This window comes from Plecotus auritus (genome assembly GCF_963455305.1).
Source record: "Plecotus auritus genome assembly, chromosome: 7".
NCBI lineage: Eukaryota > Metazoa > Chordata > Mammalia > Chiroptera > Vespertilionidae > Plecotus > Plecotus auritus.
The window spans coordinates 65,666,494-65,692,434 of NC_137774.1; the positions used below are offsets into that span (position 1 = coordinate 65,666,494).

General features: G+C 56.0%; 1 protein-coding gene across 3 annotated transcripts in view; it reads left to right on the top strand.

The window, feature by feature from the left end:
* Positions 1–305: 305 nt before the first annotated feature.
* LOC308253247 (interleukin-4 receptor subunit alpha-like) overlaps positions 306–25,941 on the top strand; it is a 36,503-nt gene continuing 10,867 nt past the window's right edge. Inside the window, exons 1-5 of one of the 3 annotated variants that reach the window (XM_080678585.1) lie at positions 306–526; positions 21,174–21,261; positions 22,383–22,521; positions 23,844–23,992; positions 25,488–25,639. In XM_080678585.1, the coding sequence (XP_080534711.1) occupies positions 21,192–21,261; positions 22,383–22,521; positions 23,844–23,992; positions 25,488–25,639 (510 nt within the window). In that variant the 5' untranslated portion in view covers positions 306–526; positions 21,174–21,191. Of the gene's footprint in view, positions 527–21,173; positions 21,262–22,382; positions 22,522–23,843; positions 24,002–25,487; positions 25,640–25,941 lie in introns of all 3 variants that reach the window. The other 2 variants (XM_080678586.1, XM_080678587.1) reach the window with 2 other exon arrangements.

The following is a 25,941-nucleotide window of genomic DNA, read 5'->3' on the forward strand; positions in this document are numbered from 1 at the left end:
GTCAACATGTGGGAGGGATGAACACACACCGGCACTTAGCAGTCCTTGGGCTGCTGGGGAGGGGAGAAGATTAAAGCTGCCCAACCCTCGGCCCCAAACGCACTGCCCGGCAGGGTGAGGGGGTGGGGGGGCCGGGCAGGAAGGACAGCGGGAGGGGCGCAGGGACCGGCCGCAGCGAATGGGCCTGGTGGGAGACGGGGTTTCATTCTGAGAGCTCCGGGAACTACTGCGGGTTCCCCGAGGGCGCGACCTCGCTGCTGCGGGGGAGACCGCGAGCAGGGGCGCCCCCAGGAAAGGTCAGCCGCCCGGCTCGGCTCGAAGCTCGCGGGGGCGGAGGACAGCGACTCATAAACTGACTCGGCGCCCTGGATGGGCAGGGAGGTGCATGCAAATCTGGGGGCGGGCGCGGGGCGGTGGAGCGGTCGGTCCCGCCCCAGGAAAGCCCCGCACCGCGCCGCCATCCCGACCGCCGAGAAGTGGCACTTCCCGCTCGGGCGCCGGCTGGGGAATGGACCGGAGCGCGCAGGTAGGACTCGGGGCGCAGGCAGGGGTTCGCCGGGGCGTCGGGGAAGTGCGGGGCCAGGCGCGGGGACCCGGGCCCGACTCGCGCGAGGAGGAGCCAGCGCAGTGCACGATGCCCAGGGCCAGCCGCGGCGGGGAGCTGGGCAGGAAGGCTGGCCCGGGTGCTCGGAAGCCCAGTGCATCCGAACTTGTGCTGAGACATCGTTGGGGACGGCCTCTAGGGGGCTCGGGAATGTGGAGAGCGTGGGGTGACACGGGTCTTGGGCCACTCAGGCCCCTTCTCGGGCAGTCACCCCCTGGCCCGCGCACCGGGAGTTGGTGAGGATTGTGGGAGAGGAAAGTGGGGCAGTTCTGAAAGTGTATAGTTGGAGACGAGCTCGAAGAATCTGGGGACACACGGCCTTCCACCTTTGGCCTCCTTATTTGAATATTGTTGGGTGGACCCAGCACTAGGGACACCTTTGTGCAGGCTGTTCTGGGCGCTGACAGTATTCGGAGTTAAGTCAGAATACTTTCTCCTCGTGCTATGCATCACGGCCATTTTCCAGGTTAGGGCATGTTTGGCACAGGCAGCATAAATAACCCACTGGAAAGCGTGGGTCAGGATGGGAACCCGGGCAGTCTGCCGCCAGAGCCCGCTGCCTCCACCTGACCATGGCATTTGTCAAACTTCCCCATAAACGAATTCTCCAGGGATCTGATTAATTGCAGGCTCCCAGGCCCCTTCTGGGAGATAGGTTCAGTAAACTCAGGAATCTGGACTTTAAAAACAAAACCCCAAATCTATATTTTCCATAATTAGGAGGGAACCCCAGTGGCCGATGCTGGGGTTCACAGCTCGCCCTCAGACCAGCTCTAACCTGCTTGAGCCCCAGTCCTCTGTGAGCTGTGACCCTGCAGCTCCACCCCTATGGGTGGCCTCTTAGGAGCTGGAGCATTTGCTGGGACATCAGCGCCTTTATTAAAACCTTAAAGTCTGTTGGGGAAACTGAGGCTTGGGTGTCCATATGGCCAGGGTGTCCCCCACAGTCAGGGGGTTCCAGAGCCGTGCAGAGGGCCCTGAACTCGGCTAGTCCAACCTGTGATTAGAGGAGGATGCTGAGGATGGACGGGAGGGGCCAGCCCAGCCGTTCCCTCACTCACCAGTACTCACAGGGCTCCTGCTGGGCACTGCTCCAGGGCTGCCCTGGGCACTGGTGTTTGCCCTGAGGAGGCCTCCCTCTGGGGAGTGGGGAGCACAGGGCGGGTGATCAGCTCTTCACGGGGCATGAGACAGGCTTCACGGACCCTGAGCAGCCGCGGGAGAGGAGGAGAGGAGCTGGGCAGGGGAGCATGGGGGGAGGGTATGCTGGCAGTGGGAACAGCGTGGGAAAAGGTTGGGAAGTGTGAAAGGCGTGGCGTGGGGTGCTAGGGAGCAGGGAGAAGCCAGAGGGGATGGAAAGGCGGGCTTGGCCACGTTGTAGAAGGTCTCAAGTGCCCTGCTGAGGAGGGGGCCAGTGTGTCCTGCTTTGCCTGAGCCCTAAGAGCCGCCATGCAGATTCCTGGGCCCCACCCGGCCTTTGGAGTTGAATCTGGAGGGAGGCCCAGGGAAGGCAGCAGGGGGAACCCACTAGCGAGTTGCCCTGGTTACAACACACCCATTTCCCAGCATGTGTGGTGACCTCAGGATTTCCACATCAGAGCAGTGACTGAGTGCTGGTGCTTGTACAGCGGAGCCCGGGGCTGCAGAAAGCCCAGCAGGCAGGGAGGTTGTCCCCCAAGCGTTCCGTTTCCTGATGCTCAGATTCAGAAAGGAGCTGAAGTGAGGTGTCAGAGAAGTGGGAAGGGGACCTTTCCTGGACCCTCTCTCCTACCCCTACCCCCTGACCTGCCCCAGGATGGAGGCGTTTGGGATCAAACAGCTCACTGCCCTCAGCTGCTTCCCATGCACCTGGGAGGGGGCAGGGACCGAAGGCCCCTCGATGCTTCGTTTCCTCACATTTGTAAAATCGGGATCATGTTTTATAAGATACTGATCACAATTTCCAACACACAGTCCATCCATAATAAGGTTTTTGTCTATTGTTACTGTTGAGAATTACAGCCCAGAGGTTCAGAGCATGGGCTCTGGATCCCCATTGCCTGGTGCTGAGAGTGGCTTTGCTACTTACTACGTAGCTGACTTCTCAGGACCTCAGTTTCCCCATTTGTGAAAGTACAGTGACTATGCCATTGTAGTGATGATGAAGTTAATTAGTAAGTGTCAGGCATACAGAACAACGCCCGGTACAGAGTAAGCACCATGTATTTGTTAAATATTAAGAAATTAATCCCATTGGATGGGAGTCCACCCATTTTGCAGGTAAGGAAACTGGGAATCAGCGATGTGCAAGGTGGCCTTGCCTAAGGTCCCACGTGTAGGACTGACAGGGAGGGATTCGAACCTACTTCCCTCCCCAGCTTGTGTACTTCACTGTCCCGGTTTGCTGGGGTGACCAAGAGGGACATCTTTCCCAGCATTCCTCATGGCCGGCACTGTGGAGACATACCTGGCCATGTTAGACCAGACTTCCCTTGGCTGGTCTAGAAGACAGGCCGATGGCTTGCGAGGATGTTGTATGAACTTGCCCTTGCCAGAGTGGATGGGAGAACCCAGCGGTGGCTGCAGGGTCCTGCAGGAGCCAGCGTCAGATGGGCCGTATTCCCGTTGCTTGTTGTGTGACTTCCAGCAAGTCTTTCTGCTCCTCTGAGCTGGAGGCACAGAGATGGGCTTGAAGGCAGGGCCCCAGGTTCAGATGTGAGCTTGCTGCTTCCCATCTGTGATCTGGAGGCAGCTGCCTAACCTCTCTGAGCCTCGGTTTGCTTGCCAGTAAAATGAGTATGGGCCGGGGGATGTTCACAAGCTAATTTTTATAGGCACCTTGCCCTTGGCTCAGTGATTGCAGTTTCTGTCCCCATTTAGGACAGAGTCACCTCTCCATATCCAACACCTGGCTTCCTCGTTCATTTCTTCTTCGAATGTGTATTGGGCACGTACCTGTGCAGGCAGGTGCCAGGTGCTGCTGAAAAAGTCCCTGCCCTCCTGAGCTTAAATTCCACTTGAGAAGACAGGCCATACCAACAAACATGCTCACAGACCCCACCCTTATCTATAATTCCTAAAGCCATGGGCTCAGAAAACCGCATTTTTTTTCACAAAAACTTCAGTCGGGTGCACCACCTGACCCGAGCTCAGCTTGAGGCCACTGGGGCCTTTATTTCTCCTCCTCGCTGAGCGCGTCTGTCCTGCAGGGATGTCCCTGTGATGGGTCCTGGGTGCTGCTCTGGACGCGTGGAGGGGAGGGGGTGCTTCCGTCGGCTGGTATTTGTTCACGGTGACCTTTGTATAATCGGAGGGATTCTGGCCCCAGGATTTCGCTGAGGAAACGTGGACCTGCGATGTCCCGTTGCAGTGACAGCTCCTGAAGGGGAAGGGGAGCAGGGTGACGCGGGCCATGGCCTCCCTGAGGAGGACACTAAAGACGGGCAGAGGCTGGGAGTAGAGAAGGTCTCGTCCATCGCCCACCTGCTTCTGCCGCTGCTCGCCTGCTCCGCGTGGGCCGCTCGTCTCATGCGCGTCTGTGCCTTTCCAGGAAGCACTGATGCCTCAGGTGCAGCCTTGGCTCCGCAGACTCATCCTCACTCTGGGCCCCGGGGCCCCCACTCCTCCAGGTTGCTTAAGAAAGCCAGGGTCTCGGCTGAAGCGGCGTGGGTGCTGGGACTGCTGGGCCGGTCACCAGCCGGGTTTGTGGAGCAGGTTTCCTGAGGGGAGGCTGCGCAGTTCTGAGCAGAGGACGTATCGAGGGACTAGCAGCCTCCAGCCCGCAGAGCAGCTCACAAGCTAAGAGCGATGGGTCCTGAGTGCCAGCACCGGGCTCACGGCTCGCGTGCACTCAGCGAACATGCCAGGGGCTGGGGACACAGCAGCCAAGCGAGGGCCCTTGTGGAGCTGAGTCTAGTCGGGGAGGGGACTCCGAGGGAGTGACTTTTGGCCTGAGACTTGAAGTAAAGACATGCGGCTATCCGGGAAAGAGTGTTCCGGGCAGAGAACAGCAAGTGCAAAGGCCCCGAGGTGGGGACGGGCTCAGTGTGTTGGACCCACAACAAGGAAGCTGATGCGGTTGGCTGGAACTGAGCAAGGCGGAGAGGGGCGGGGACATAGGGAGTCAACAGCAGCCAGGTGCCTGCATGATCTCACTGGACTTGTAGAATAGCCCTTCAAAGCAGGATCCGCTCTTCTCCAGACGTCACAGACGAGGAAACAGGCACCGAACGGTCTAGTAACTCGTCCAGGGGCACAGCTGCAAGGTGGTGAGCAGGGCTGTGACCCGCCGCTCCAGGGTCCGCAGTCTTCACCACTGAGTTTAAACACATAATGGAAACGGGGCTCAAATGCCGAGGGCCGCCTGCTGCTGCTGCAATCATTGCTGGTGTGCCCGCCTGCTGTGGGTCAGCCAGCAGCCCCGTGGACGTGGTCAGGCCAGGAGTGGCATTACAGACGATCACTTACCAGTGGGCACCTTCCCCAGGGCCAGACAGTGAGGACACACCCAGGCAGAGGGGACGCGGGGGGAGGAGGCACACCAGTGGAGGCCTGACTTCACATCAGGCACTGTGCTGGTGGGAGGCAGGTAGACGTCTGGGTGCCCCCCTTCATTTCTCTGAGGAGAAAGCTGAGGCTCAGGGTAGAGACTTACCTGATGACACAACTCGGAAGGGGCAGAGTCTGGATCAAGCCCAGGGCCGCTGACCAGGAAGTCGTTCACTTGCTCGTAGCCGCTGTGCTGAGCCATTCCCACGAGGCGTGGAGGCAGAGACCAGGTTTCTTGGTGGGAGATAAGGGAGCGCAGGCACTGAGAGCATCTGGAGAGGGGAGGAAGGCCGCGGCTCCCGAGCAGCCAGGATGTGTGGTGCCTTTTCAGAAGGGGACAGGCCCTTCTCGGGAGGAGAGACACCAGGTCTCCGGCCGGCAGCCCTCCGAGCCCACGGAGCCGCAGCTCCGGCCAGCCTGCCTGCAGGGATGGAGCAGAGGCCTCCCGCGGTCCCGCCGCTGGGCAGCTCCGGCAGAAGATCTTTCCTGAGATGGAGCCAATTAGCTTTCCAGGAGCTTTCACGTTCTGGCTCCGGTTCTGCCCCTTGGAGGGATGACCATCGCCCTCCAACAACTACCCTATATTTCTCTTTCTCCGACGACACAGCCAGAGTTCTTTAATCATTCTTCTTGATGCAGGGAATGGCCAAGAGATCAGTCTGGCCTTGGACATGATCCAATTGGTCAAAGTCCCATATAAAACTTCCCAGTCAGAGAGGAAAGAGACTTTTTTTCATCCTGCAGAGCTTTATTTGAGGAATTCACATAGGGAACATCCACCTCACTTCCATAGCTTCTTGTTTCACCTCCTTGGATCTGGAGCCCATGCCTCTGTTGATGCAACCTGCACTTATACTTTGCAGCAGTCATGTTCCACTTGGGGCTCATATTGGGCTTGTCAGTTAAAACCTCCAGATTTCTCTTCTACATATGCTGCTATCAAAGTTTCTTCCATTCTGAGAGTCCTTGTTTGAGGCTAACAATCATTATCAGTCTTTCTTAATTTCTAATAAATGTACTTCAGGCTAAATGGCTATATTTTTTCCTCTTAGTACTGTTTTGGCTTTATTCCAAAGGTCTTGTTATACAATGTCATAGACTGCTAAAATAGTTTACAATTTCTCTTTTGTCTAAAAGTTTATGTGCTTTTAAAATGTTTTAAGGTAGATGGAATTTTTGAAAGTTTTCTTACTGCTGATTTCTAAATGTATTACATTACTAAGGGCCCAGTGCACGAATTCATGCACCTTGAAAGGAACTGTGGGCCATGAGACTGCGGTGGGCACAGGGGCGGGTCTCAACCCATCCTCCGTGGCCCCTCCTGCCATGGCCCTGGTCCCCTGTCTGCTGGCAGCCTCGCTCCTGCTGCTGCTGCTCCCATGCACTGACGGCACCAGCCCCACTCGCACCCACTGATGGCACAGAGCAATTGGGGCCGGCGCCAGCAGGGGTTGCAAGCAGCGGCTGCTGCCCTGATCACCCCTCAGGAGCAGGGGGAGGTGGAGAAGCCCTGAGGGGCGATCTGGGCCGGCAGCCACCACTCGCACCCACTGACAGTGCTGAGTGATTGGGGCCAGCACTGGGTGCAGGCAGCAGGTGCTACTGGGGTCGGCACTGGCAGCAGGTGCGAGTGCTGGGAGGGACCGCGGCATGTGGGAGCAAAGAATTTTCATTAACCAACAGAGGCTCGCCCTGATGATGCCCTGGCGCCCCACCTTGGTCTGGCGCTCCTGCTCATCTGCTCCACTATCCCGTCACGGCCGATGCCCGCCGTGTAGTGCGTGCACCCCCTGGTGGTCAGCGCACATCACAGCAACCAGTGGTTCAATTGTTCTGCCGTTTGATCTATTTGCATATTAGGGTTTTATATATATAAATGGTTAATATTTGTGGCTTTTATTATATAAAAATGAAGATTTTCTTTGTAAGATTTTCTGGTTAACTTTTCTGTATGATCCTCTTGCATTTGAAAGGAGGTATATTTTCTATTGGATAGAAAGTTCTAAAAATATATCTGTTAGCTCTCAAGCTTGCTAACTATAGCATTTATATTGTTTATGTTTTTGTGTGTTTTTGTCTACCTGGTTTATCTCCCCTTGTGATAGAGGGTCTGTTCTCCTGGCCTTCTCTTGGTTTTTTATTTTGTTTGTTTTTTTGTTTTTGCTTTCTTTTCAAGGTTGTTATCAGGTTCAATGAATAGAAGAAGGGTTCATGTGTTATACCTTCTTGGCCAATTGTTCCTATGTCAGTATAAAACAGCCACCTTTCTCTCATTTAATACTTGAATTCTGTTTTATTTGGTATTAATATCCCTATACCTCTTATCTTTATTTCCATTTTTCTTGGCTCATTTTCTGATTCTTTATTTTCTTTTCAACTCTAAAGCTGTAGGCTTTTTATTTGACGCCAGTCTGGTGGCCTGATGAATTTAAAAGAAAACAAAACTTGCATCTCGGTCTCAACTCCGCAACCCACTTGCTTAGTAATCTCAGACAAGTCATTTCCCTGTTGGACCTCAATTTCCTCGTCCATAGAATGGGGAAGGGCCTTCTGTGCCCTTCTGTCTGGGTTTTTGTGGAAATAACTACGATAGTGAATGTGAAAGGCATGGCACACACCCCTGTGCACATGCTGGTCATTGGGTGTAAGTATGGGCCGGTGTTCCAAGCAGCAAGAACACAAGTGCAAAGGCCTGGAGGTGGGAAAGCCCCACATGAGGTGGCCGATGACCTCACTTTGGCCACCTTCGGTTGGCCGCTGCCTCTGTTCACAAAGGCACATGAGTAAGACCCAGTCCCGGGCTGGCCTGGAGGGACTTTTTCTGCAGATGGAGAGAAGTGGTGGGCGCAGCTCACCGTTAGAGAATGGGAAGGATGTTGGGACAGGGACAGGCAGAGTGCGGAGGTGGCTGAGGAAGCGCAGGGTTTGACCAGGAAATCGAGAGGTGGAGGATGGGCCCCTGTGAAGTGCAAGTGAGGGAGTCTGGCACGTTTTGGGAGGGTGAGAGAGTGCAGATGGGTAAGGACTGCTCTGGGGCCCCTTGCCCTCCCCTACTGAGGAGGAAGGCAGTGGGGCTTGCAGAATTTTTGGAATCCTCACTGACACAAGTGCCCCCTTCTTTCTCATTACCATAGCAACCAGCATCCCATAATGGGCAAGAGGTAATAGGGACAAAAGGCAGGGAACATTTGAAAAGCAGCCTTTCACCTTTGGGCGTGCTGGAGCTTAGGGAAGGTGTGGGGGTCTCAACTGTTGTTCCTTTCCACTTGTTGGGGTCTCCTGGCATCTCAGGACACCCCCACCCTCCAGGAGGACACCAGCTGGTGATAGTAAGACAACAAGGGACCACAAACATGGGTGTGGTTTTTAAAACTTGAGCTCTTTCGACACTTAAACATTAGGATAACATTCCTAAAATCTGGATTTCTGGCTGCTTTTGTGAAAAATAAAAAGCCTTCACTCTCACAGGGCAGAAAGTGCTGAGGCAGTGTGCAGTGCCCTTTGGGACCGGGCGTGTGCTCCCCGCTTGGCCCCTCTCTACTCACTGAGGTCATGCGTCTGAGTTCTCTTAGGTGTTTGCGTTTCCTCTGGAGGAGTGACTCTATGGCCGTGAAGCGGGTGGCTGAGGGCTGGGAGCTGCCCCAGAGGCAGTGAGTGCCCTGTACCTGAGGCAGGTGCCAGAGGGTAGATGGCCCCTTGTAAAAGGCCGCCCTGCAGGCACTTGAAGTGGCATCGGGAGTGGACTCGGGGTCTTTGGGGATCCTTCCAGCCCTGAGGAAGGATGCTTCTGAGATCTTTGTTGACACACCCCAGTACTCTAGACTGCTCACTCCAGTCTCTTCCCTCGCATCCACCTTTTCTCTTTTCCTTTTTATTGCAACACAGAGGCCCAGTGCACAACATTCATGCACTGGGGCGAGGGAGGGGTCCCTCAGCCCAGCCTGTGCCCTTTAGCTGTCTGGGAGCCCTTGGGAATGTCCAACTGACATCCTTAGCTCTGCCGCAGAGGCGGGAGAGGCTCTTGCCACCACTGCTGTGCTCGCCAGCCGTCAGCCCAGCTTCTGGCTGAGCAGCACTCCCCTTGTGGGAGCGCACTGACCACCAGGGGGCAGCTCCTGCGTTGAGCGTCTGCCACCTGGTGGTCAGTGCGCATCACAGCAACTGGTTGTTCTGCAGTTCGGTCAATTTGCATATTAGCCTTTTATTATATAGGATGCGTGCAGAGTGTGTGCAGCTTCATTCGTTTTCTCAGTGAACATGTGCATGTGTAGCCCATTCAGGAAACAAAGTATGACCAGCCCCCGGAAGGCTTTCTCCTGCCCCCACCTGCAAGGACACTATCCTGATTTCTAACCCTGGGATCGCTTTGTGTCCTTTTGAACTTTTTATCAATAGAATCAGTGTTGCCCTTCGTTCACTCAGCTTGTACCCGTGAGACCTGTCTGTGTTGCCACACAGTCGTCATTTCCTTGGGGTCTCAGAGAGTTTACTTGGTGCTTAGAGATGAGCTTTGGCCACCTGCTCCATCAACACGGTCCGAGGCCTCTGCCACCAGCCATGGTCTCTTTGCCTCCCTGCAACCACCCCGTGAGCAAGTGGTTTTGCCCGCACTTCACAGATGATGAGACTGTGGCTCTGAGAGGACCCCAGCTTGCCAAGCTCTCCCAGGCAGTCAGGGTAGGGCCCCCACACTTAGGCCAGAATTATGCTCCGTGTCTTAGATGCCCTGGAGTCCTGCCAACATGAGTGACCCCACACGTCGGTGCATCCCTGACTGCCCGGAATGATCTGGGGTGAGACAACAGGAAGAACTTGAGGGAGAAGGCCTTCCCCTCCACCCCCACAGCCTATCTACAGACAGAAAATGAACAGGGAGTTCTTATCTGTACCCACGCATTACCAGCTTTGGGTTTGCCCAGGGGCAAAGTCCTGGTCACTGTGGAGACACGTTCACTGGTGAGGGCTGGGCAGACAGGATGAAGGCCAAGTTCTAGCCCGGTCACCTTCTACCTCATCACCTTGGGACTCTTTCTGAGCCCCTCTGAGCCTTGGTTTCCCCCTGTGTGCAGGGCGTGTGCGGCTGCATCTTTCACAGGGGGCTTGCCAGAGGAGCACACAGAGAAGTGTGGAACGGGACCAAGTTTATAGCTGCTTCCTCCGTGCCAGGCGCTGTGCTGTGGACTCCAGACCCAGAAGGTCTAGGATCAAATCACAGCCCCACTGCTTACAGCTGTGCATCCTTAGGCAGGTTTCTGAGCCTTCCTGGGCCCCAGGCTCCCCGTGTCTACCTTTAAAAGGGGATGAGAATAACAGCCAGCACCTGTCATGTTCCTTGGGTTAGGGAGGTGGAACCCACAGTCTAATGCAGCCTTGGGCAAACTACGGCCCGCGGGCCGGATCCGGCTGTTCTATCCGGTTCCCTTGCTCTCCCCTCCGCTCCTTTACTTTGAATTTATATTAGTTCACACAAACACTCCATCCATGCTTTTGTTCCGGCCCTCCGGTCCAGTTTAAGAACCCATTGTGGCCCTCGAGTCAAAAAGTTTGCCCCCCCCTGGTCTAATGGCTGGAGGGACTGGGGACAGGCTGGGCAGTTGTGGTGACATCTGCGGACCTCAGGGAGGAAGCCCACCAGGAGCCGTGGCTGTCGTGAGTGACTGTTGTGACTGTCGCTAACACAGCCAAAATCTAATCAGTGCCCCAAGGCCTGACATCATGTGTCTTGTCTCCAAGGAAATGAGTAATAACTGTGGTAATGCCCCAATTATCGGCTCCCCGGAGGTCAGCTCTCCGGGGTGGCCCATCGTGCCTGCATTAGGGTGTTAAGGGGACTCCGAGCCAGGAGTGGTCAGTGTTTATCCAGCAGTAAGAGGTGGAAAATGCCAGCTGACCAGGCGCCCTGCGCACGGCCAGAGGGGGTTTGTTCAATCATTATTCCATTCACAAGGATCTGTGGGCCCGCCCTGTGCTGGGCACTGGCCTGGGCTCTGGGGCCACAGCAGGAAGGTGGCAGGCACAGGCTCTGGCCCTGTGGGAGCTGGCATCTGGGGGGCATCTGCACAGTGACCGGGAAGGGTGCACGTGTGATGTGCTGCAGGAGTAAGTGCTGTGCGGAGAAATGAAACAGGAAGAGGGCTTGTAGGGCCGCTGGCTCAGCCTCCTTCCCGGCCTCCGGGGCCTCCTGTCGATGGCGTGGCTTCCAGAATCCTAGATGGAGTCTCCTGTGCCTCCCCAGGGGCCCCACTGGCTGCTTGGACTCCGCGTGTCCACAGCCGGCACAAGGGTACACACTGCCATAAAGTGGCCGTTGGCACAAGATACCAGCCTGTCCCTGAGATGGCGCCTCCCTCCAGGGCTCCGGCCCGCCCGTCCATGGGGGAGGCCCCAGCTCCAGCCTCTCCTGCTCCTCTCAGAGTCTGGCTCACTGCATAGCCGCCAGCCTTCAGCCACAGCTGGTGGCCTCACATCTGTCTCCAGCCCAAACTTCCTCCTGAGTCCAGCCACCAGGACCTGGGCCTCCCGGCCACTGGGACCTGGGCCTCCCGGCCACCAGGACCTGGGCCTCCAGTCACCAGGACATGGGCCTCCAGTCACCGGGACCTGGGCCTCCCAGCCCCTGGGACGTGTGGCCTCCCAGTCCGGGACCTGGGCCTCCCAGCCCCCGGGACGTGTGGCCTCCCAGTCACCGGGACCTGGGCCTCCCAGCCACCGGGACGTGTGGCCTCCCAGTCACCGGGACCTGGGCCTCCCGGCCACCGGGACCTGGGCCTCCCGGCCACCAGGACCTGGGCCTCCCAGCCACCGGCACATGGGCCTCCCGGCCACCAGGACCTGGGCCTCCCAGCCACCGGCACATGGGCCTCCCGGCCACCAGGACCTGGGCCTCCCGGCCACCAGGACATGGGCCTCCCAGATGGCTCCAGGGCCACCGCCCGTGTGAAGTCACACGTCTGCAGTGTGGCGGAGTGTGTGGTCTCCCCCAGCAAGCCGGCTCCCTTCCTAGCGCCACTGCCTGCCCAGGCCACCTCCACCCCCAGCTGCCGCCTGCAGCCACTGCCTCTGCCACGCCCACTCCCAGACAGGGTGGAGCCTGCCCCCTCCTCCAGCTCCAGCGCCGATCCTCCTGCCCATGGTTGTGTTCGGTCCTCCTGCCCATGGTTGTGTTCGGCACAGGTGGATGGGATTTCCGGACAGCAGCCTCTCCTGCTGAACCTCCCTCAGGGCCCCCGCTGCCTGGGGGCGCCTGCAGACAGGCTGTCTCTGGCCTTGCCAACCCCCTGCTCCATGCCGACCTCTCCTACCCAGTGCCTCAGCCAACGGGGCCGGCTTGTGTGGCAAGAACTGGCTGTGCCTCCTCCTGGCCCTTCGCTCCCTCTTCACTTGTCCCTCCCCTCCTTCTTGTCTCCCAGGAGCCTTCAGAATCTGTAAAATGGGTTTAATAATTGTACTCACCTCAGGGGGCGGGGGGCCTTAGAGCATCTGAACAGCGCACGGCATGGAGGGAGGCTGTGCACGGCCTCAGCAAGGACAGTGACGTGCACGTGGCCATGTACCGAGTGCCGCTGTGTGCCAGCCCCGGGCTTGGGTTCAGGTTCTGACTAGGAACGTTCCCTGCCCTCAGGGAGCCATGGTGCCCTCTGGGACATTCTCCTCCCTCTCCACACTCCCCGCCTCCCCTGGAGAATTCTGTTCGTCCTCCCCGGGTCACCTCCTAGAGGAGCAGCGTGCCCCTCACCCACGGCGCCTCCTGCTGCCTCTTACATTTTCCTAGGGTGCTGCCCCTACTCTCTGCAGCCTGCTTCTCACGCAGTTCCTCCAGGGTCCACGCCACCGGGTAAATGGCCACTCCACCCGCTCAGGGCTCCGGCCTCGTTCATCCCCTTTTCCTCTCACCCACCCCAAGTTCTACTCTGTCAGCAAAAGCTGTGGGCTCCACCTTCAGCCAGATCCGGGCCCCAGCCCCTCTCCCCAGTCCTTCCCCACAACCCAGTGCGAGCCCCGCACCTGCTGCCCGGACCAGTGCCGCGGCCTCCTCACTGGGCCCTGCGTCGCCCTGGGCCGCAGGCCTTTCACACCACACAGCCCGGGGGATGGTTTGAAAAGTCCCACGGTGTCACGTCCCTGCTCAGACCTTCCAGTAACTTCTCTTCTCACCCAAATATTTGTCAAAAGGAAGAAGGAAGAAAGGAATGAATGAGTGAATGGCCTTGTTTGCATCTCTAGTACCTGGCACATAGTAGGTGCTCAGAAAACACCTGCAACAAGGACACACAAGGACATGGGTGAATGGGTGAAGACCTGGAGCACACAGTAGGTACGCAGGAGCCTGGTGGGCTCTGTTGGCTGAGTTCCTGATTCTTGCTCCTGGTTCTTGCGCCAGCAGAGCCAGCATGCCGCCAGCCCTCCCGTCACTGGCTGGGCTGGAGGAGGGGCAGGCAGGCTGAGCCCACTGGCTGGGCTGGAGGAGGGGCAGGCAGGCTGCAGGCCTGGGCTGTCTCACTGTCCTGGGTGGGGCTGTTGACGTGCTGCTGGTTCTGGGAACCCTGGCCAGGCAGCAGTTCCGGGAAGGCTGCTGCCTCAGGGAGAAGTGTGTCCCTGGCCCCCTGCCATACCGCCCCGCTGTCCCCGAGGCCGGAGGAAGCTCCCGGCTGGCTAAGACTGTGGAGTTTTAGGGACCAGTGGCTCCCAAGGGAGGCCACCGCAGCCCCCGAGTGTCGCTGGCTTCCTCCACAGGCCTCTTGTCATGGGGCTGGCTGCCTCCTGTCTGCTGATCCAGCCCCTTCTCGCTGGTTTGTGGTCAGGAGGGAGGAGAGGAGCAAGAGGCCTGCACACCCTCTGGGCTCAGGACGAGCCTCCTCCGTCACTTCCGGATGGTGCTGGCCGCTGACATTTCAAGACTCGCCACTCACCTGTCCCAGATAAAGTGTGAGCTAGATGGGTTTCTCTGCCAGGGGCGCTTCCCTCTGAGCTGCTGTCTTCCCGGCTCAGGCTGGCGTTCAAACCCTAGCTCTGTGACCACAAGCCGGTGCTCTCACCTCTCTGTGCCTCAGTCTCCTCATCTGTAAAGTGGGGTTTTAATGGCACCAACTTCATAGAATTGTGAGAACCAAACTGAGTAATACATTGTAAGCACTGAGAACAATGCCGGGCACGTGATAAGCATTACGAATGCATAGCAATTATTATGCACAAAAGCTTGGTACATACCCATGTTTAAAGGTAGATGACTGAATTTGTTATTGCTGAAGTTTAGCCAACCACTCATTTCATAGCTGTTTATTGAGCACACACTGGGCACGGATCAGGCACTGTTTAGGCACCGGGGACAAGGCAATGCCCACGGCAGACCACAGCTCGGCCCTCCTGGGCTTGCACTCTCCTCTACATGTGAAGATAACGAAATCACTTAAACGTCACAGGCCATCTTTCACACCGCCACTTCAGGACCTTGCAGCAGAACGAGAGGGGCTGTTTCATATTGTGGCAACACAGGATACTTCTTTGGTGACCCATTTATGTCCTTTGCCTCTGTTTCTTTTTTCTTTTTTTTTTTAAATATATTTTTATTGGTTTCAGAGAGGAAGGAAGAGGGAGAGAGAGATAGAAACATCAATGATGAGAGAGAATCACTGATCAGCTGCCTCCTGCACGCCCCCCACTGGGGATCGAGCCCGCAACCCGGGTATGTGCCCTTGACCAGAATCAAACCCGGGACCCTTCAGTCTGCAGGCTGATGCTCTATCCACTGAGCCAAACCAGCTAGGGCTGCCTCTGTTTCTTAAAGGCTGTTTGTCTTGTTGATTTTGTAAGACCTTTTTATATATAATAGGCCATCAACCCTCCATTATGTAGATTACTACTTTTCACTCGTCTTTTGCTTGCTTTCTGTTTCTTTGGCGTGTTTTGATCTGAGGAAATTGAAAAATTTTTGCAGTCAGATCTTTCTATCTTTGCCATCTACCTCCTGAAATAAAACCAGCATTCACACGTGTAACCTCAGTGATATGATTAGAGACGGTGATAAGTACATGGCAGCTATAAGCAGGGTGCTGTGATGAGTACCAGGGGCAGCCCTGGTTAGGGGATGGGTTTCGGGGTGCAAAGGCTGCATGGGACAGAAGGGCTGGGAGTGTCAGAGGCCAGTGGGACGCAAGACTTGTGGGGAAGGGGGAGGGGGCAGTGGATGGGTGGCAGGGGCTTGAGGTTTCTTATTGCCTGAAACCTTTAATTTTAAGGCAGCTGTGGGCTCACATGCAGGGGTAAGAAATGATACGGAGACCCCCTGTACGCTCAGCTTCGCGCAGGTGACACCTTCCAGAACTGAGGTGCTTGGCCACAGCCAGGACCTGGTGCAGCTCACCCCACTTTCCTGCACTCCCTCGCGTGCAGGCCTTCAGTTCTGTGCAGTTCTATCACACGCACAGCTTGTGTCTCCTCCCCACAGGCAAGACGCAGAGCGGTCTGTCCTCACAGGGATCCCTCCCTGTGTTGCCTTTTATAGCCACACCGCCCTCCTCTCCTCCCCTCCTGCCTGCCCCACTTACCCCGCAGTAACCTGCTCTCCCTCTCCAGTGCTGCCATTCAGGAGTGTTACACATTGAAATGTTACACACATGGAATCAGGCAGAGCGTCTCTTTGGATTGGCCGCCTTCGCTCCCGGGCCTGGACTGTGTTCTGTGTTGGGGATGCTCCTCCTGGGTGGGCCGTGACCCCTGGGGAGCTGTGCCTCCGGGTGAAGACACCTTCAGAGCCGGAGGCCAGTGAAGGCCTGAGGGGCAGTTCGTGGCCTGGGTGCCAGCAGCATGGAGAAGGCTGGGGTGACCCAGGTCTGCAGCAACTGCTGACCGCCCTGTGGTCCCGTCCCATTTTCTCAGCCCCACTCTGGGCTGAGGAAAATCCTGCCACAACTCTGTTCAGACTCTCAAAATTGACCAGAGGAGGGGCCTCTGACCTGGAGTCCTCACTTGGGCTCAGGGGATCTGTGGACCCCTGAGGTGGAATGCAAAGTTAAATGTCTGCACTTGTCTAGAACGAGGGATTGGAGTTTGCACCCATGTTCAGATGGGCCTGTGGTTCCCAGGACATTAAGGACTCTGCTGGCAGACGGAGGGAGAGGCTGAGCACTGAGGCTCTGGGGCCTGAGCTCCCTGCTCACAGCCGAGCCTGCCACACTGCAGCCAGGGCCATCGCTAACACCGCTCTGTGCCTGGGTTTCCTCATCTGAAAATGGGGGAATAATAGCACCTACTTCATGGGGCTGTTTTGAGTATTCAGTGAATTAATATGATAAAATTATAGAGGGATGTGGTAAATATCGTATGTTAAGTGAATGATGAGGGTGCAGGATTTAGGAGGGCAGAGCCTTTAGGCACAGACCTGCCCTCTGGACTTGGGGCCTCTCTGTGCCCGTTGTCATCCTCTCAACAAGCTGCAAGTCAGCAGTTCTTCCCGAGGGAAGCACGGGTGCGTGTGGGCACCGTCACCTCCCTTGTCCTGGATCTCATATCTCTGTTAATATGGCGTTAGTTAGTGTGTGTGTTTGTTTAAGTTGCTGCTTCACCTCTGGCTCATGGGGGTTTGTAGACAACACAAATCTGCGGCTTTTTCTGCTGCTCAGTCAGCCTTTCTGGTCCTATGCGCAGGCAACCGATGTTTGAAATTGACAAGCAGGATGGCCAGCTCTTTCTGGCTCGTTTCATTCGTCTTGTTGGGTTCATTCGTCTGTGTTTCTGGGAGGAGAAGTTGAAGGCGTTGATACATTGGAAGGTGCTTTGGGCCCAGAAGCCAACAGACCTGGGTCCTGGCTCTAGCTCTGCCCTCTCATTAGCTGTGGGACCTGATGGGCAAGTTATTTGACCTCTGGCCTCGGTTCCCTTGGGTGGAAAGTGGGGATAACAACCCATCTTGCAGGGTCTTTGGCAGATTCCATAGGGTAATGCTTCTACTGCACTTAGCAAAGTGTCAAGCACAGTGCGAGGATTTTATTTGCACAGGTTCTTGGCCCCACGTAAGGCAGCTGTTTCCAATGGTCAGGCTCTGCTCAACCATGGCCTGTGGGTGAGTGCCCCATCCATTGAGGAGTGCAAGCAGACACTGGACTGCAGCATGTCGAAGATGGGATGTCTGCAGGGCTCCCCTGTCCAATTGGCAGTTGAGCTAGGCAGGCCACCCCTGAGACTCCACCCAACTCCCACAGGTCAGGGATCCCTGACGGAGGGTGCGAACTGGAAATCGTTTCCTCTTGCCACATGCTTGACTGGGATCACTTGGTGATTATTGTTTTAATTCCTTATTTATCTGCACCTGTGCCATGGTTTCCCTGAAATGCAACTCCCGCATCCAGTGAAGCCCGCTGGTGAGTGCCGCATGCATGTGTGCATGTGTGTGTGTGTGTGTGTGTGTGTGTGTGTGCGCGCGCGCACACAAGTCTAGAAGTGCCCTCCGAGTTGGATCGAAGATGACACCCTGACAGCCGTCAGTGTGCTGTTTTAGTCCACCCTTTTGGAGGACTTTCCCACGATAGCCCTTCTGCTGTGTGACCTTGGCCAGGCATCTTAGCCTCCCTGTTTCTCTTTATTCAAAGGCGGGGCTGGCTAGAGTGACACCCTTGCCATCTCTGCCACAGGATGCTGTGGGCATCTGTGAACTTGCGAGAGGGAAGTTACGGGACTTTGCAGAGGAAGCTGCGTCACAGACCCACCACCGCACGCCCTCCCCTGCTTCCTGATCTTCGCTGTGACTCTGCAAGGAAGGGGTATCCAGTCTCCCCCGAGGGAGAGCTTTCCAGCCCCATGCGGAGCCCGTTAGGGGCACCTGTCTCTCCAAAGTGACTTGATTCGACCGACCTTTACTGAACACATGCTACATGCCTGACACCGATGCTGGCCCTGGGACTCGGCAGTGAACGAGGCAACCGCGGCCCTCAGGGTGGACGGCAGACACTGGAGAGACAGTCTCTCCCCCACACGCTCCTTGCCCTTTGCCCCCAGGGGTGCAGGCCAGTTCCTTCCCAGGCCGCCCTCAGCACGGTCTGTCTGACCCTCTGCAGGATTGTGCATTCGGGCAGGAACACTGAGAGCACTGTCCTTTCCTCTGGGCGGAGCTTCAGAAAGCTCATGGCCTTGCTCGGTCTGTTCCTAGCGATGCTAACTCTGACCACGTGGTGAAGGTGGTGTCTTCCAGGCTTCTGTATGTAAAGTTATGCACAATTATAGATATAAATTATATAAAATTATAATGTTAGTTATTCTGACTCATTAATTAGTAAATAACTAACACGAGGCTGCGTGGCGACGAGAGCTGTCCCTGCTCCCCCCTTGTGACCTGTCCCTGCAGACTCCTGCATCCCTGCTCTAACTCCCAGGGTTACAGTGGTTTCTATAACGTCTGTTGTGATGCTTCAGTTGTGCCCATGTGGGCCAGTGGGCATCGTTTGAGCTGACTCCTGTCCTTTACCATGTCCCCAGCATTCCTGAGCACTTCCTTCCTTTCTGGCACAGCGACAATCCAGGCTGGCACCTCCCTGCTCCTGGAGCCAGAATTTCCCCAAGGGGCGCTGGTTCCTGTCAAAGCAGAAAAGGATTTAGAAGCCATGGCCTGGGCGCCAGGACGCATGGTGACCCGATGCCTGGCTGGGTCCTGGGCGGACAAAGGGCGCTGTGGAGGCCGTTAGCAAAATGGAAGTAGTGTCAATGGTTTAGATTGCGTCATGCATCCGTGTAATTTCCTGATTTTGCTGGTTGCACTGGGGCTATGCAGAGAATGTCCTTGTTTCCCTGAAATCTACACTGGAGTATTGAGGGGTAATTTATTCCTGTGAATAAATAAGTAAGAGAGAGAGGCTGAGGGAGGAAAATGAATGGAAAGGATGGGAGAGGAAAGGGTGGGGTGGGCATGAGTGGGGAGGAGCAGCAGGAGTGGAGGCGAGCAGGTGGCAGGAGCCAGGTGCACAGCTTCTGGGCTGGGGAGGGAGGCGGCCGCTGGCAGAGCCTTCACGTGGGATGAAGCCCCTGGAGAGCTTCCTGCAGGGGCTGGGGCTTCTGCTGTGGCTTCAGCCCCCACCGTGCTGTGCGTTAGGGCCGGCGCCTCCTCTGTGCAGGGCACCTGTGAGCTTCATGCCTGTCACTCTCTGTGCAGGCAGAGCCCAGAGACAGTGACTGTCTGAACAGCACATGGCTACTAAGCAGCAGGAGGAGGCCTGGCAGCTGCCTTTCTGAATATGACCCCAAGATAGAGACCCAAGTGGGAACGTGGGTGGGCGCTGTCAGCATTGCCCGGAACACACCCCAGGACAGTGCTTTGTAGGGGGCATTTGGCATGAGGTGCCAGGAGTGTGGGGAGTGACACTCCGTGGCACAATGGGATCTGCTTCTGAGCATCTTCCTAATGAGAACCACTGGCGACCTTCCCCCATCCCTTCCTGTGCCAGGTGGCTTGAGGCCTCCCGTGTGTCAGCTCATGTGATCCTCACAGCGCCCGGTGCGATGGAGACTGAGGTTGGAGGGCGAGCTGCTTGCTCAGGGGTCACAGGAGTGCGTGGCAGAGCAGGTGTGGACTTAAGGAGATAACAGGAGAAATGTGTGGTGGGGTCCCCCAGGGACGGGCAGACACCACCCTGTGCAGAACAAAGAAACAGAGTAAACAAGGCTCAACCAGTGCCAGACCCACCACACAGTGGGCACCACTGGCCCGAGGCTGTGGGTCTCAGTTTTGTTGTGTGGAGTGATGTTAATGATGCAGTGAGTTTAAAACCTAAGTTTTCATATGTAGAAGGTGCTGCTATTTTGGTAAATAGATTTCATATTTACCTCCCTATAATCATAGCAGCAGAGAAGGAATAGAGACTAACATGTGAGGGGTATTGCTGGCCTTGTGATTTGGGGGATTTGAATTGTGTTTTCTCTCTGGGTGTCTGTACCTTCCAATCTTTATTCCCAGTTACGTCTTGTGGGATGTCGTTAACACAACGAGGCTGGTACATGATTTCACTGATATAAACCACAGAACAGAAGGCCCTCTGTGGGGTCAGAAGTCGGGGAGGGGGTAATGTGCTCTGTCAGGAACAAGCACAAAGGCGCAGGGACTCTTAGCTCGAGCGTGTGGGCGCAGCCATCTGGGCTTGCCTGACCTCGTGGGTTCGCCCATGCACTGAGGTCAGCAAGGTCAGCTGCCAGCCCTGCGGAGGTGTGCGCTCACCACAGGACTGGAAAGCCGCCCCTTGCCAATGCGGAAGGAGACTTCTGGGACTTGCCTGTCACCATCCTCCAACAGGCGAGGCCAGGCACGTCCTCCAGGCAGTGGCTGTGCCAGAGCAGGCCTGCGCATGCCTCACTCTGGCTAATATTCTGCTGGCCAAAGCTAGTCACATGGCGAGCCCAGAGTCCAAATGCAGGGGATCGCCCTGCCCAGAGCGGTGGGTGGGGGGATTCAAGGCAAGATTACATGGACACAGGAGTGAAGAATTGAGGCCATTAATGTAGTCAGACTAACACATTCGACAGCATCATTTTTAGTGGCTGCCTAATACTTCATTGCATGGGTATACCATCATTTATTTAACCAGCTCTGTAAGGTTGGACAGTCAGGTTAGAATTTCCAAACTATTTAAAAGAATTGTAAGTCCTTCAGAGTATTAATTGGGGGTTTGACACACACACAAAAATGAAGGTTGGGTAAATAAATTTGGTGTTAAGTGAAAAAAAAATAAGTTTCCTTATTGCAGGACTTATGAGAACCTTTACATGCAGATGTGCATTATGGACTTCCAAAAACCTGAGGATGCTCAAACTTAGGGATTTTTTCCAAGAAGCATCTCTTGGGTGTTCCTGGCTCTCACTCAGGGCTTTGTGCATCTGGGTTGGGTTTTATGATATGAACAGATCTCTGATGAACATGGAGGGCTCACTGTTGCCAGAGACACAAATGGCCAGGGTGGGGGACGGTTGTGTCTGGAGTAAGGTGAGTTCTGAAGGCTGCACTCGGGATGACTGGGGTGGCAGGGACCACGAGTCAGCACTAACCGGGCTCACTTTCTCTCCGCAGGTGCCTTAGGACCTCCCGATGGGGCAGCTTGGCTCTGGGCTCACGTTCCCTGTGAGCTGCCTGATCCTGGTGTGGGTGGCAGGCTCTGGTAAGTCACCACCTCTCATTCATTCATTCATTCATTCATTCATTCAGTAAACATGTATTGACTGTCTACCTGCCAGGCTCAATCAGTGAACAAAACAAAGATCCCTGGCCTTAGAGATTACACTGTAGTGGGAGGAGACAGCCAGTGACAGATGGCCCTAATTATAAGTTAATTCTAGGGTTGTTAGAAGGTGATGGAAAAAGACGATACAGAGCAGAGCAGGGAGGACTGGGAAAGCGGGGTCAAGGGGAGGAGTGCAATTTAAAACACGTGCTCAGGGAAGTCCTCATGAGTGACAGGCACTCAAGCAAAGACTTGAAGGAGGGGGAGCATACAGATATCTGGGGGAGGACCTCAGTGGAGGCCGGAGCCGAGAGCCTGCCTAGAAAGTTGGAGGAACCAGAGGAGGCTGGGGTGGGGCCGGGAGGCAGGTGACCAAGTCAGGAAGGACCTTGAGGGTTTGAGCAGAGGATCGACATGACCTGTTACACTAAAAGGGATCCCTTTGTCTGTAAGCACAAGGGTGGAAGCGGGGAGGCCAGGGAGGAGGCGCTGCAGTAAGCCAGGACATCCTGCCAGTTCAAAGCCAGCTCTGCCACTGAGTGGCTGGACGAAGCACCCCAACCTCTCATCCCGCCCTTTGATATTGACCAAACCCAACATGGAGCCAGAGGCCACGGGCACCTGGGTGACAAGATGGTGGGGATCAGCCTCCTGAGCTCAGAGTGGGGAGGGGGAGGGGCAGGATTGGCAAGGGGATAACCGCCTCCCGCACGCCACTGTGGGGCAGGTGCCTGTTGGCGGGTCGCCCTCCTCACACTGCCACATATTTTCCCTTTAATTTGGCCAAAGGCAAGTAGGTGAGCTGCAGCACACAAAGGTCATTGGGGTGTCCCCTCAACGGGCCCTGCACCCCAGGGAACTTCTTCAGCTTCAGGAGCCACCTCAGTGCAGCTGGAGGCTCTGTGAAGACTGGCACATGGCGGTCCGGGGCGGTGGTTCCCTTGCTTCGTGATGGGCCCCTTGGTCCTGTTCGGGCTGGTTTCCGACCTGTCCCGGTGGCCCATGGCCCTCTTGCTTATTGAGCTGCGGCTGCTCAGGGTGCTCCTGTATCTCCCCAGGGAGTGTTCAGGTCCAGCATCGGCCCACCTGCTTCTCCGACTACCTCAGCACCTCCACCTGTGAGTGGAGGATGGGTGGCCCCATCAACTGCAGCTCGGAGCTCCGCCTGACCTACCAGCTAGTTTTTCTGAACGAGGAGTAAGCCTGTGCCGGGGGAGGTATGGGGGGAGGGGCAAGGGGAGGCCGGGAGCTTGACCTGAGTTCGCCTGGGCCCGGTGGTGCCTGGAGTGCCAGGTGCTGAATGCGATTCCCTGCGGTTGCGGTTCTTACTGGGCCCGGGGTGTCATGATGCTCCGAGCGCACTCACCCAGGCCTGTGGCATGTGGATGTGGGCAGAATATTGGACCAGGCAGTTCTCAAGCACTTAGTCTTAAGACTCTAAGCATGCTTAAAATTAGCGAGGACCCCAAAAGCGTTTGTGCAGGTAGCCTGTAGCGATCGCTCTGGACCCTGTTAGGAATTAAACCAGGACATTTAAATCACAACAGCACACAAGCCATCAGAGCAATGATACCATAACACACCACATGATCTCTAGAAAACTCCCTGGTACTCATGAGAGAGAAAGAGTTAAGTGGCAGATAGTTTGACTGCAGGCATGACCATTGTTAGGGCGCAGTGTCAGTGTGAAGTTCAGCATGGAACGTGGGGTGCATGTTCCTGTGATTTACTGGGACAGTCCATGTACATGACAGTCCGTGTACACGGGGTGCTGTCACGGGTGCCCAGGACACGATCAGGTACACAGGCACGCAGTCAGGCCCCATGGCGTAGCAGAATGTGGGTGCACGACAGAGGTGGTGTTCCACAATGCGCTAAGGTGGGCGCACTATGCTCCCGTGTGCGGTACACGGGCCTAGACCGGAGATAGAACACTGGCCCCTGAGCCACATTGGGCCACCACCTGTGTTGGCACATGGCCATGCCCATTCGTTCATGTGTTGTCTATGGCTACTTCTGTGCTTGATCAGCAGGGTGTGTAGTGGGGACAGAAATGGTCTGGCTCTCAGAGTCTGGCCCTTGACGGAAAACGTTTGCCACCCTCTGGATGAGACGCGGGTTGGCTGTTTGGGGCGGCACATTAGGATGACGTGTGGTGGCAGTGCGTGTGCCGCAGTGCCCCGCACAGGAGAGGCTGCGCCCTGAGGTATGCTAGCACACACACGTGCTGTTACAGATTCTTCAGTGCCATGGTTCTTCCCTTTCTCTGGCCTTCAGGGATGAGCTGAGCCCTGAGACCAAGACCGAAGCCAGGGGTGTGGTGTGGTGAGGGGCTGTGGCAGCAGGGAAGGCGGTCCTAGCCCACTGTCCCACCACACAGGCTGGCTGCTCTGCTTCCCAGTCCCCTGACCTGGTCCTTGAGGCAGGTGACCAGGAACTAGAAGAGCATGTGGTTCCTTAAGGCATGTACGGGGGACACCCATATGTGCATGACAGCCTAAAGCAGCCCATGTCCACAGAAACCGCACGTGTGTCCCTGCGAACAGAGAAAGCGCCGTGTGCCTGTGTGACATGCTGATGGACGTGGTCAGTGCGGACACCTTCCAGCTGGACCTGTGGGCTGGGAAGCAGCGGCTGTGGAGTGACTTCTTCAGGCCCAGCGAGCATGGTGAGCAGGGTGGGTACTCTAAGCCTTGGCCCTGGGGTGGGCCAGACAGGCTCTATCTGGGGGAGAGGCCCAAGCAGCCTTTCCTTAAACTCGATGGGGTTCTTGCCCTGCCTGGGCCTTAGACCTCCCATCTTTGAAATGGGGTTGGGCTCAGCAGCACCAGGCCCCTTCAGCTCAGACATCTCAACCCCCTGAATGTGAGCGCCCTGACTGGGTGTTGAGCAGGCTGCGTGGTGGAAGGCGTTCTTGCTGAAGAAACTGAGCTGGGAACCATCCTCCACCTCCCTCAACTGCTCAGCTGCTGCTGCTTCAGACAGTCCGGATCAAGCATGTCAAACTCACAGCCCGGGGGCTGCATGCCTCGTTTATTTGACCCGTGTTAGCCTTTGAGTTTGACATGCTTAGTCTAGACCAGTGGTCGGCAAACCGCAGCTCACGAGCCACATGCGGTTCTTTGGCCCCTTGAGTGTTCTAACGCCACTTCTTCAAAATAGACTCGCCCAGGCCAAAAACCGGCTTCTGCGCATGGGCCACGAAGTTTCAATCGCACTGTACGTGCGCACCCGCATGTGGTATTTTGTGGAAGAGCCACACTCAAGGGGCCAAAGAGCCGCATGTGGCTCGTGAGCCGCCGTTTGCCGACCACTGGTCTAGACCATGGAAGGCTGACCTTATCCTGCTGCCCGGAGTCCCTGCAGGCATTCCCCAGGAGCTGGCTGAGGGGTAGTGACAGGAGTTTCAAACACCATCTATTGCTGTGTGACCTTAGGCAAGTCACATTACCTCTCTGAGCCTCAGTTTCCAAAAGAGAGTTCCTATCCCCATTTTGCAATTGAATAAACTGTAGTACTGAGAAGGCAAGTAACCTGCCTAAGGTCACACAGTACAGAGAAGGCAAGTTACCTGCCTAAGGTCACACAGTACAGAAAAGGCAAGTTACCTGCCTAAGGTCACACAGTACAGAGAAGGCAAGTTACCTGCCTAAGGTCACACAGTACTGAGCAGGAGAGGCAGTCTCTCGCAGCCTCCACCACTCCATCAGCACTTCCTGAAGGGCCTGCTCACCCGCTGGTGGTAAATTGACCCATGAACAAACCTGTGAGTTAACATAATTCTCACACAGGTATGGTGACTTCAATGCATATTATATACTTACGATCTCACTGATACGATTGCTTAAAAAGAGCCTAAGTTTAAACACGTGAATCAAAATAAAGAAAAATACACAGTACATAATATAGCTCACAGATGTCTAAAGTGTGAAGGACGAAAGTGCAAACGCCCAAGTTTGGGTTATTTGGCGTACACGTGTTGGGTTCCCTGTGGCTCCAGGTAGAAGTGGAGCAACGCTAGAGTGAGTGCTAGGATTGTAACTGTTATGACTGTGAATCTACGTGGTGCCTACAAATGTGTGTGGAGGTGGTGTTGACTGAAAACCTCAATGGCCCGGGTTCCGAGGGCCCACAAGCCCTCACCAGGCCTCCCTTCTCCCCAGTGAAACCCAGGGCCCCCGGAAACCTCACGGTTAACGCCATGGACTCCCACATGTGGCAGCTGACCTGGAGCAACCCGTACCCACCTGAGAGTCTCCTGGACTCTGAACTCTACTACCTGGTCAACATTTCAAATGAAGACGACCCCACGGAGGTGAGTGGGCATGTGGGGGTTCTGCACCACCTCCTGGGACTCAGGGAGCGGAGACCCCACCCCAGGGTGGGAGACAGAGAGGAGCCTGGTCGCTCAGCAGCCCTGGGACCTAGAGTCCCGGCTTCTGTCCGTCCACCCCTCGCCTGGCGCCAGGTGTGCAGAGAAGGGACGTGATTTGTGGGCCCTGCTCCTCCCTGTAAAGGAGGCTCTGGGCACAGCTGTGTGTCCCAGGGGCCGGGAGGGACACTGAGATTTCGGGAACACTCTCAAATGACCGAGTCCCACCGCGAGACCCTCACTCA